At 51.2% G+C, this 12,189-nt stretch overlaps 1 protein-coding gene across 1 annotated transcript in view; it reads left to right on the plus strand.

Annotated features, from left to right (window-relative positions):
- LOC137659284 (putative leucine-rich repeat-containing protein DDB_G0290503) overlaps nucleotides 1–2,431 on the plus strand; it is a 2,613-nt gene extending 182 nt beyond the window's left edge. Inside the window, exon 1 of the mRNA XM_068394311.1 lies at nucleotides 1–2,431. This exon is cut by the window's left edge and continues 182 nt beyond it. Coding sequence (XP_068250412.1) covers nucleotides 1–2,431 — 2,431 coding nt within the window.
- The last annotated feature ends 9,758 nt before the right edge of the window (nucleotides 2,432–12,189 follow it).

Consider the following 12,189-nt stretch of genomic DNA (forward strand, 5'->3'; position numbering starts at 1 on the left):
GTGGCTCTTCCCAGAGGCACCACGCTTCGGAGACTGTCATGCAGTCGCCTCTCAGGATGGATTCCTCAGTAGGTGGTTGCAGCGCTGTCCCGGGATCGGGGGCTTGTGGAAAGCCCGTGAGGAACTTCAAGGGTGTGAACATGGATTGCGGCAAATGGAGGCCGAAGCTCTGCGATTCAACGACCAGTTGAAATCAACATGGTTCGGTGGCAGACTTCTCTCCGGATTCGACGTTGAACATCGGAATGGATTTTTGCATGGTAACAGGCCCATTTACATCGGTGTGGCTGGTGCTTTGGCCTTAATTACCGGAATCGTATTTGCTGTGAGAAAGACAGCAAAAGAAGATGAAGGTGAAGCTACTCCAGAAATGGAAGCTGTTATCAGCGATAATCTAAACCTATTGGACGGACTGGAACTCGAAACTGACTATCTGGATGGAATCATTCCTGTGGAAAATCATGAGGAGGAAAAGAGCAAGTTGGAGGGACAACTTAATGAATTGAGAGGAGTAGTCGATGAAATTATTGCACAGAAAGAGGAGCAGGAAAAACTGAAAACTCAGAAGGATACTGAGTATCAAAACCTGCTAATTGAATGCGCCGAGAAAGATCTTCAAAGGAAAGAACAGGAGAAATTAATGCAAAATCTTCAAGCTGAAAATGAAAAAATCACAAAAATGCAGGATGAAAATACTGAGCTTCTAAATCAATTGAGGAATGAAATGGAAGAATTGAAAGCATTGAAAGAAAAGGAAATCATGGAAAAGACTTCTGACTATCAAAAACTCGAAAACGAAGTCAACAAAAAGGATCATCAACTGAAAGAACAGGATAAATTAATGCAAAATCTTCAAGCTGAAAATGAAAAAATCACAAAAATGCAGGATGAAAATACTGAGCTTCTAAATCAATTGAGGAATGAAATGGAAGAATTGAAAGCATTGAAAGAACAGGAAATCATAGAAAAGACTTCTGACTATCAAAAACTCGAAAACGAAGTCAACAAAAAGGATCATCAACTGAAAGAACAGGATAAATTAAATCAAAATCTACAAGCTGAAAATGAAAAGCTCACAAAAATGCAGGATGATAAAACTGAGCTTCTAAATCAATTGAGGAATGAAATGGAAGAATTGAAAGCATTGAAAGAAAAGGAAATCATAGAAAAGACTTGTGACTATCAAAAACTCGAAAACGAAATCAACATAAAGGATCTTCAACTGAAAGAACAGGATAAATTAAATCAAAATCTACAAGCTGAAAATGAAAAGCTCACAAAAATGCAGGATGAAAAAACTGAGCTTCTAAATCAATTGAGGAATGAAATGGAAGAATTGAAAGCATTGAAAGAAAAGGAAATCATAGACAAGACGTCTGACTATCAAAAACTCGAAAGCGAAATCAACAAAAAGGATCTTCAAGTGAAAGAACAGGAGAAGTTATTGAAAACTATAAGAGCTGAAAACGAAGAGATAAAACTGATCAATGAAAATGAAAATAAGAGAGGAAACTTACTTAAGGAAGGACTATTTTCTCAGATGAATAACAAGTTCAAAGAGGCTGTGGACATTTTCACTGCAGCCTTGGCTATCGAGACGGAGAAGGATGAAGAAACTGCTCTTTTGCACGTCCTTCGGGCTGAAGTGAACTCCGCCACTGATAATCCTCCTCATCTGCACATTGTGCTGGACTGTTGCAAGGCCATCGAGAAAGGCGTAGAAGGGTGGAAAGTGTACATGTTACGAGGAAAGCACCTTCTCAAACTTGGCCTTTTCGACGCTGCCCTAAAGGACTTCGAAACTGTTAAGGTGAAGAAATCGGAAACAAATTTCAAAATCATTGATGATACTCTGGCTCTAAAGAAGCAATGGGAAGACAAAGGTCATTATGAGGTCTTGGGCGTGGAACAGACAGCCACGAAGGCTGAAATTATGAAAGCCTTCAAAGAGCTGTCCATGATGTGCCACCCGGACAGACATAGGGACAAACCCGAGTTCATACAGGACGCTTTCGAAGAGAAGTACAAGAAGATCGTGAATGCTAAACTTATTCTGGTGGACAAACAGAACCGAAGAGATTACGATGAAGAACTTCGCCGACAGTGCTCACAGCAGGAGGAACCCTGGGAATTTGGGGGATTCAACCCCTGGGGAAGGGATGATCGTTGGACTTATGATCAGGAGCCTCCAAGGAACAATCATGGACAGTGGACTTATGATCAGGAGCCTCCAAGGAACAATCATGGACAGTGGACTTATGATCAGGAGCCTCCAAGGAACAATCATGGACGGTGGACTTATGATCAGGAGCCTCCAAGGAACAATCATGGACAGTGGACTTATGATCAGGAGCCTCCAAGGAACAATCATGGACGGAGGAACCAAGATCGACAGAATAATCAGGGTTATGGAGACCAATACTTCTATTAAGGTGGAACTTAGGTGTTTAGTGTAGTGAACATAAAAAGGTGTTTTAAATAGAAAAAAAAAATGAAAAAATAAAAAAAAATACAAAATACAAAAATGAAAAAAAAATAAAAAATACAAAAATGAAAAAAAAATAAAAAATACAAAAATGAAAAAAAAAAAATATATATATATAGTGGAAAACTTTTTTTAGAATAAGTTTCAGTTAAGTTTTGATTTTTTTTTTCAAACAGAAAAAAAGTGGAAAATTTTTTTTTAGCATAAGTTTCAGTTAAGTTTTGAAATTATTTAGTTTATTGTTGTAAGGAAATTAAGATGCTTGGCTTAACCGCCCGGCCTTCTGATGCTTGGCTTAACCGCCTGGCCTATTGCTGCTTGGCTTAACCGCCCGGCCTTTTGATGCTTGGCTTAACCGCCTGGCCTTCTGATGCTTGGCTTAACCGCCTGGCCTATTGCTGCTTGGCTTAACCGCCCGGCCTTCTGATGCTTGGCTTAACCGCCTGGCCTTCTGATGCTTGGCTTAACCGCCTGGCCTATTGCTGCTTGGCTTAACCGCCCGGCCTTCTGATGCTTGGCTTAACCGCCTGGCCTTCTGATGCTTGGCTTTACCGCCTGGCCTATTGCTGCTTGGCTTAACCGCCCGGCCTTCTGATGCTTGGCTTAACCGCCTGGCCTTCTGATGCTTGGCTTTACCGCCTGGCCTATTGCTGCTTGGCTTAACCGCCCGGCCTTCTGATGCTTGGCTTAACCGCCTGGCCTTCTGATGCTTGGCTTAACCGCCTGGCCTATTGCTGCTTGGCTTAACCGCCCGGCCTTCTGATGCTTGGCTTAACCGCCTGGCCTTCTGATGCTTGGCTTTACCGCCTGGCCTATTGCTGCTTGGCTTAACCGCCCGGCCTTCTGATGCTTGGCTTAACCGCCTGGCCTTCTGATGCTTGGCTTTACCGCCTGGCCTATTGCTGCTTGGCTTAACCGCCCGGCCTTCTGATGCTTGGCTTAACTGCCTGGCCTTCTGATGCTTGGCTTAACCGCCTGGCCTTCTGATGCTTGGCTTAACCGCCTGGCCTATTGCTGCTTGGCTTAACCGCCCGGCCTTCTGATCCGCCTGGCCTTCTGATGCTTGGCTTTACCGCCTGGCCTTCTGATGCTTGGCTTAACCGCCTGGCCTATTGCTGCTTGGCTTAACCGCCTGGCCTTCTGATGCTTGGCTTAACCGCCCGGCCTTCTGATGCTTGGCTTAACCGCCTGGCCTATTGCTGCTTGGCTTAACCGCCCGGCCTTCTGATGCTTGGCTTAACCGCCTGGCCTTCTGATGCTTGGCTTTACCGCCTGGCCTATTGCTGCTTGGCTTAACCGCCTGGCCTTCTGATGCTTGGCTTAACCGCCTGGCCTTCTGATGCTTGGCTTAACCGCCTGGCCTTCTGATGCTTGGCTTTACCGCCTGGCTTATTGCTGCTTGGCTTAACCGCCTGGCCTTCTGATGCTTGGCTTAACCGCCCGGCCTTCTGATGCTTGGCTTAACCGCCTGGCCTTCTGATGCTTGGCTTTACCGCCTGGCCTATTGCTGCTTGGCTTAACCGCCTGGCCTTCTGATGCTTGGCTTTACCGCCTGGCCTATTGCTGCTTGGCTTAACCGCCTGGCCTTCTGATGCTTGGCTTAACCGCCTGGCCTATTGCTGCTTGGCTTAACCGCCCGGCCTTCTGATGCTTGGCTTTACTGCCTGGCCTATTGCTGCTTGGCTTAACCGCCTGGCCTTCTGATGCTTGGCTTAACCGCCTGGCCTTCTGATGCTTGGCTTTACCGCCTGGCCTATTGCTGCTTGGCTTAACCGCCTGGCCTTCTGATGCTTGGCTTAACCGCCCGGCCTTCTGATGCTTGGCTTAACCGCCCGGCCTTCTGGTGCTTGGCTTAACCGCCTGGCCTATTGCTGCTTGGCTTAACCGCCTGGCCTTCTGATGCTTGGCTTAACCGCCTGTCCTTCTGATGCTTGGCTTAACCGCCCGGCCTTCTGATGCTTGGCTTTACCGCCCGGCCTTCTGCTGCTTGGCTTAACCGCCTGGCCTATTGCTGCTTGGCTTAACCGCCTGGCCTTCTGATGCTTGGCTTAACCGCCTGGCCTTCTGATGCTTGGCTTAACCGCCTGGCCTTCTGATGCTTGGCTTTACCGCCTGGCCTTCTGATGCTTGGCTTTACCGCCTGGCCTATTGCTGCTTGGCTTAACCGCCTGGCCTTCTGATGCTTGGCTTAACCGCCTGGCCTTCTGATGCTTGGCTTAACCTCCCGGCCTTCTGATGCTTGGCTTTACCGCCTGGCCTATTGCTGCTTGGCTTAACCGCCTGGCCTTCTGATGCTTGGCTTAACCGCCTGTCCTTCTGATGCTTGGCTTAACCGCCCGGCCTTCTGATGCTTGGCTTTACCGCCTGGCCTTCTGATGCTTGGCTTTACCGCCTGGCCTATTGCTGCTTGGCTTAACCGCCTGGCCTTCTGATGCTTGGCTTAACCGCCTGGCCTTCTGATGCTTGGCTTAACCGCCCGGCCTTCTGATGCTTGGCTTAACCGCCCGGCCTTCTGATGCTTGGCTTAACCGCCCGGCCTTCTGATGCTTGGCTTTACCGCCTGGCCTATTGCTGCTTGGCTTAACCGCCTGGCCTTCTGATGCTTGGCTTAACCGCCTGGCCTTCTGATGCTTGGCTTAACCGCCTGGCCTTCTGATGCTTGGCTTAACCGCCTGGCCTTCTGATGCTTGGCTTAACCGCCTGGCCTTCTGATGCTTGGCTTTACCGCCTGGCCTATTGCTGCTTGGCTTAACCGCCTGGCCTTCTGATGCTTGGCTTAACCGCCTGGCCTTCTGATGCTTGGCTTTACCGCCTGGCTTATTGCTGCTTGGCTTAACCGCCTGGCCTTCTGATGCTTGGCTTAACCGCCTGGCCTTCTGATGCTTGGCTTAACTGCCTGGCCTTCTGATGCTTGGCTTAACCGCCTGGCCTTCTGATGCTTGGCTTAACCGCCTGGCCTTCTGATGCTTGGCTTAACCGCCTGGCTTATTGCTGCTTGGCTTAACCGCCTGGCCTTCTGATGCTTGGCTTAACCGCCTGGCCTTCTGATGCTTGGCTTAACCGCCTGGCCTTCTGATGCTTGGCTTAACCGCCTGGCCTTCTGATGCTTGGCTTAGCCGCCTGGCTTATTGCTGCTTGGCTTAACCGCCTGGCCTTCCGATGCTTGGCTTAACCGCCTGGCCTTCTGATGCTTGGCTTTACCGCCTGGCCTATTGCTGCTTGGCTTAACCGCCTGGCCTTCTGATGCTTGGCTTTACCGCCTGGCCTATTGCTGCTTGGCTTAACCGCCTGGCCTTCTGATGCTTGGCTTAACCGCCCGGCCTTCTGATGCTTGGCTTAACCGCCTGGCCTTCTGATGCTTGGCTTTACCGCCTGGCCTATTGCTGTTTGGCTTAACCGCCTGGCCTTCTGATGCTTGGCTTAACCGCCTGGCCTTCTGATGCTTGGCTTTACCGCCTGGCTTATTGCTGCTTGGCTTAACCGCCTGGCCTTCTGATGCTTGGCTTAACCGCCTGGCCTTCTGATGCTTGGCTTAACCGCCTGGCCTTCTGATGCTTGGCTTAACCGCCTGGCCTTCTGATGCTTGGCTTAACCGCCTGGCCTTCTGCTGCTTGGCTTAACCGCCTGGCTTATTGCTGCTTGGCTTAACCGCCTGGCCTTCTGATGCTTGGCTTAACCGCCTGGCCTTCTGATGCTTGGCTTAACCGCCTGGCTTATTGCTGCTTGGCTTAACCGCCTGGCTTATTGCTGCGTGGCTTAACCGCCTGGCTTATTGCTGCTTGGCTTAACCGCCTGGCCTTCTGATGCTTGGCTTAACCGCCTGGCCTTCAGATGCTTGGCTTAACCGCCTGGCTTATTGCTGCTTGGCTTAACCGCCTGGCCTTCTGCTGCTTGGCTTAACCGCCTGGCCGTCTGATGCTTGGCTTAACCGCCTGGCTTATTGCTGCTTGGCTCAACCGCCTGGCCTTCTGATGCTTGGCTTAACCGCCTGGCCTTCTGATGCTTGGCTTAACCGCCTGGCCTTCTGATGCTTGGCTTAACCGCCTGGCCTTCTGATGCTTGGCTTAACCGCCTGGCCTTCCGATGCTTGGCTTAACCGCCTGGCTTATTGCTGCTTGGCTTAACCGCCTGGCCTTCTGATGCTTGGCTTAACCGCCTGGCTTATTACTGCTTGGCTTAACCGCTTGGCCTAGTGATGCTTGGCTTAACCGCCTGGCCTTCTGATGCTTGGCTTAACCGCCTGGCCTTCTGATGCTTGGCTTAACCGCCTGGCCTTCTGATGCTTGGCTTAACCGCCTGGCCTTCTGATGCTCGGCTTAACCGCCTGGCCTTCTGATGCTCGGCTTAACCGCCTGGCTTATTGCTGCTAGGCTTAACCACCTGGCCTTCTGATGCTTGGCTTAACCGCCTGGCTTAATGATGCTTGGCTTAACCGCCTGGCCTAATGATGCTTGGGCTAACCGCCTGGGCTAATGATGCTTGGCTTAACCGCTTGGCCTAAAAATGCTTGGCTTAACCGCCTGGCCTAATAATGCTTGGCTTAAATGCCTGGCCTAATGGTGCTTGGCTTAACTGCCTTGGCTAAGGATGTTTGGCTCAACTGACAGGGCTAATGAGGTTTGGCTAAACTACTTTGTCTGAGGGTGTATGGCTTAACTGCCTGGCCTAAGGGTGTTGGCTGACCTGCCCTATCTAGGAAGGTTTGGCTTAACTACCTGGTTTATGTGTGGCTGAACTGTCCGGAAAAAACCGAAACGCTTACTTGGCTGGCCTAAAAAGAAGGGCCTAGGTGACTGGACTTAAAATGTTTGGCATGAACGCGTGGACTAGGGATGTTTGGCTTACCTGATTTGTATAGGGGTGCTTGGCTTAACTACCTGGGCTAAGGTTGTATGGCGAAAATGCCTTGCCTTGGGAAATATGGCTTAGAGGCCATACCTAAGGAAGTTTTGCGTAACTGCCTCAGCTTAGGATGTTTGGCTCAACTGACTGGCCTATGAAAGTTTGGCTTAACTATCTGGGCTAAGGAGGGATGGCTTAACTACCTGGCTTATTGCTGCTTGGCTTAACCGCCTGGCCTTCTGATGCTTGGCTTAACCGCCCGGCCTTCTGATGCTTGGCTTAACCGCCCGGCCTTCTGATGCTTGGCTTAACCGCCCGGCCTTCTGATGCTTGGCTTAACCGCCCGGCCTTCTGATGCTTGGCTTAACCGCCCGGCCTTCTGATGCTTGGCTTAACCGCCTGGCTTATTGCTGCTTGGCTTAACTGCCTGGCCTTTTGATGCTTGGCTTAACCGCCTGGCCTTCTGATGCTTGGCTTAACTGCCCGGCCTTCTGATGCTTGGCTTAACCGCCTGGCTTATAAAAAATAAAAAATACAAAAATGAAAAAAAAATAAAAAAATACAAAAATGAAAAAAAATAAAAAATACAAAAATTAAAAAAAAAATATATATATATATATAGTGGAAAACTTTTTTTAGAATGAGTTTCAGTTAAGTTTTGATTTTTTTTTTCAAACAAAAAAAAAAAGTGGAAAATTTTTTTTTTAGCATAAGTTTCAGTTAAGTTTTGAAATTATTTAGTTTATTGTTGTAAGGAAATTAAGATGCTTGGCTTTACCGCCTGGCCTATTGCTGCTTGGCTTAACCGCCTGGCCTTCTGATGCTTGGCTTAACCGCCCGGCCTTCTGATGCTTGGCTTAACCGACTGGCCTTCTGATGCTTGGCTTAACCGCCTGGCCTTCTGATGCTTGGCTTTACCGCCTGGCCTATTGCTGCTTGGCTTAACCGCCTGGCCTTCTGATGCTTGGCTTAACCGCCTGGCCTTCTGATGCTTGGCTTAACCGCCTGGCCTTCTGATGCTTGGCTTAACCGCCTGGCCTTCTGATGCTTGGCTTAACCGCCTGGCCTTCTGATGCTTGGCTTAACCGCCTGGCTTATTGCTGCTTGGCTTAACTGCCTGGCCTTTTGATGCTTGGCTTAACCGCCCGGCCTTCTGATGCTTGGCTTAACCGCCTGGCCTTCTGATGCTTGGCTTAACCGCCTGGCCTTCTGATGCTTGGCTTTACCGCCTGGCCTATTGCTGCTTGGCTTAACCGCCTGGCCTTCTGATGCTTGGCTTAACCGCCCGGCCTTCTGATGCTTGGCTTAACCGCCTGGCCTTCTGATGCTTGGCTTTACCGCCTGGCCTATTGCTGCTTGGCTTAACCGCCTGGCCTTCTGATGCTTGGCTTAACCGCCCGGCCTTCTGATGCTTGGCTTAACCGCCTGGCCTTCTGATGCTTGGCTTTACCGCCTGGCCTATTGCTGCTTGGCTTAACCGCCTGGCCTTCTGATGCTTGGCTTAACCGCCTGGCCTTCTGATGCTTGGCTTTACCGCCTGGCTTATTGCTGCTTGGCTTAACCGCCTGGCCTTCTGATGCTTGGCTTAACCGCCTGGCCTTCTGATGCTTGGCTTTACCGCCTGGCTTAATGCTGCTTGGCTTAACTGCCTGGCCTTCTGATGCTTGGCTTAACCGCCTGGCCTTCTGATGCTTGGCTTAACCGCCTGGCCTTCTGATGCTTGGCTTAACCGCCTGGCTTATTGCTGCTTGGCTTAACCGCCTGGCCTTCTGATGCTTGGCTTAACCGCCTGGCCTTCTGATGCTTGGCTTTACCGCCTGGCCTATTGCTGCTTGGCTTAACCGCCTGGCCTTCTGATGCTTGGCTTAACCGCCTGGCTTATTGCTGCTTGGCTTAACCGCCTGGCCTTCTGATGCTTGGCTTAACCGCCTGGCCTTCTGATGCTTGGCTTTACCGCCTGGCCTATTGCTGCTTGGCTTAACCGCCTGGCCTTCTGATGCTTGGCTTTACCGCCTGGCCTATTGCTGCTTGGCTTAACCGCCTGGCCTTCTGATGCTTGGCTTTACCGCCTGGCCTATTGCTGCTTGGCTTAACCGCCTGGCCTTCTGATGCTTGGCTTAACCGTCTGGCCTTCTGATGCTTGGCTTTACCGCCTGGCCTATTGCTGCTTGGCTTAACCGCCTGGCCTTCTGATGCTTGGCTTAACCGCCTGGCTTATTGCTGCTTGGCTTAACTGCCTGGCCTTCTGATGCTTGGCTTAACCGCCTGGCCTTCTGATTCTTGGCTTAACCGCCTGGCCTTCTGATGCTTGGCTTAACCGCCTGGCCTTCTGATGCTTGGCTTAACCGCCTGGCCTTCTGATGCTTGGCTTAACCGCCTGGCTTATTGCTGCTTGGCTTAACCGCCTGGCCTTCTGATGCTTGGCTTAACCGCCTGGCCTTCTGATGCTTGGCTTAACCGCCTGGCCTTCTGATGCTTGGCTTAACCGCCTGGCTTATTGCTGCTTGGCTAAACCGCCTGGCTTATTGCTGCTTGGCTTAACCGCCTGGCTTATTGCTGCTTGGCTTAACCGCCTGGCCTTCTGATGCTTGGCTTAACCGCCTGGCCTTTTGATGCTTGGCTTAACCGCCTGGCCTTCTGATGCTTGGCTTAACCGCCTGGGCTTCTGATGCTTGGCTTAACCGCCTGGCCTTCTGATGCTTGGCTTAACCGCCTGGCCTTCTGATGCTTGGCTTAACCGCCTGGCCTTCTGATGCTTGGCTTAACCGCCTGGCCTTCTGATGCTTGGCTTAACCGCCTGGCCTTCTGATGCTTGGCTTAACCGCCCGGCCTTCTGCTGCTTGGCTTAACCGCCTGGCTTATTGCTGCTTGGCTTAACCGCCTGGCTTATTGCTGCTTGGCTTAACCGCCTGGCCTTCTGATGCTTGGCTTAACCGCCTGGCCTTCTGATGCTTGGCTTAACCGCCTGGCCTTCTGATGCTTGGCTTAACCGCCTGGCCTTCTGATGCTTGGCTTAACCGCCCGGCCTTCTGATGCTTGGCTTAACCGCCTGGCTTATTGCTGCTTGGCTTAACTGCCTGGCCTTCTGATTCTTGGCTTAACCGCCTGGCCTTCTGATGCTTGGCTTTACCGCCTGGCCTATTGCTGCTTGGCTTAACTGCCTGGCCTTCTGATGCTTGGCTTAACCGCCTGGCCTTCTGATGCTTGGCTTTACCGCCTGGCTTATTGCTGCTTGGCTTAACCGCCTGGCCTCCTGATGCTTGGCTTAACCGCCTGGCCTTCTGATGCTTGGCTTAACCGCCTGGCCTTCTGATGCTTGGCTTAACCGCCTGGCCTTCTGCTGCTTGGCTTAACCGCCTGGCTTATTGCTGCTTGGCTTAACCGCCTGGCCTTCTGATGCTTGGCTTAACCGCCTGGCCTTCTGATGCTTGGCTTAACCGCCTGGCTTATTGCTGCTTGGCACAACCGCCTGGCTTATTGCTGCTTGGCTTAACCGCCAGGCTTATTGCTGCTTGGCTTAACCGCCTGGCCTTCTGATGCTTGGCTTAACTGCCTGGCCTTCTGATGCTTGGCTTAACCGCCTGGCCTTCTGATGCTTGGCTTAACCGCCTGGCCTTCTGATGCTTGGCTTAACCGCCTGGCCTTCTGATGCTTGGCTTAACCGCCTGGCCTTCTGATGCTTGGCTTAACCGCCTGGCCTTCTGATGCTTGGCTTAACCGCCCGGCCTTCTGATGCTTGGCTTAACCGCCTGGCCTTCTGATGCTTGGCTTAACCGCCTGGCCTTCTGATGCTTGGCTTAACCGCCTGGCCTTCTGATGCTTGGCTTAACCGCCTGGCCTTCTGCTGCTTGGCTTAACCGCCTGGCTTATTGCTGCTTGGCTCAACCGCCTGGCCTTCTGATGCTAGGCTTAACCGCCTGGCCTTCTGATGCTTGGCTTAACCGCCTGGCCTTCTGATGCTTGGCTTAACCGCCTGGCCTTCTGATGCTTGGCTTAACCGCCTGGCTTATTGCTGCTTGGCTTAACCGCCTGGCCTTCTGATGCTTGGCTTAACCGCCTGGCCTTCCGATGCTTGGCTTAACCGCCTGGCTTATTGCTGCTTGGCTTAACCGCCTGGCCTTCTGATGCTTGGCTTAACCGCCGGGCTTATTGCTGCTTGGCTTAACCGCCTGGCCTAGTGATGCTTGGCTTAACCGCCTGGCCTTCTGATGCTTGGCTTAACCGCCTGGCCTTCTGATGCTTGGCTTAACCGCCTGGCCTTCTGATGCTCGGCTTAACCGCCTGGCCTTCTGATGCTCGGCTTAACCACCTGGCCTTCTGATGCTCGGCTTAACCGCCTGGCTAATTGCTGCTTGGCTTAACCACCTGGCCTTCTGATGCTTGGCTTAACCGCCTGGCTTAATGATGCTTGGCTTAACCGCCTGGCCTAATGATGCTTGGCTTAACCGCCTGGCCTAATGATGCTTGGCTTAACCGCTTGGCCTAAAAATGCTTGGCTTAACCGCCTGGCCTAATAATGCTTGGCTTAAATGCCTGGCCTAATGGTGCTTGGCTTAACTGCCTTGGCTAAGGATGTTTGGCTCAACTGACAGGGCTAATGAGGTTTGGCTAAACTACTTTGTCTGAGGGTGTATGGCTTAACTGCCTGGCCTAAGGGTGTTGGCTGACCTGCCCTATCTAGGAAGGTTTGGCTTAACTACCTGGTTTATGTGTGGCTGAACTGTCCGGAAAAAACCGAAACGCTTACTTGGCTGGCCTAAAAAGAAGGGCCTAGGTGACTGGACTTAAAATGTTTGGCATGAACGCGTGGACTAGGGATGTTTGGCTTACCTGATTTGTATAGGGGTGCTTGGCTTAACTAC

This window comes from Palaemon carinicauda, chromosome 19 (genome assembly GCF_036898095.1).
Source record: "Palaemon carinicauda isolate YSFRI2023 chromosome 19, ASM3689809v2, whole genome shotgun sequence".
Lineage (NCBI taxonomy): Eukaryota > Metazoa > Arthropoda > Malacostraca > Decapoda > Palaemonidae > Palaemon > Palaemon carinicauda.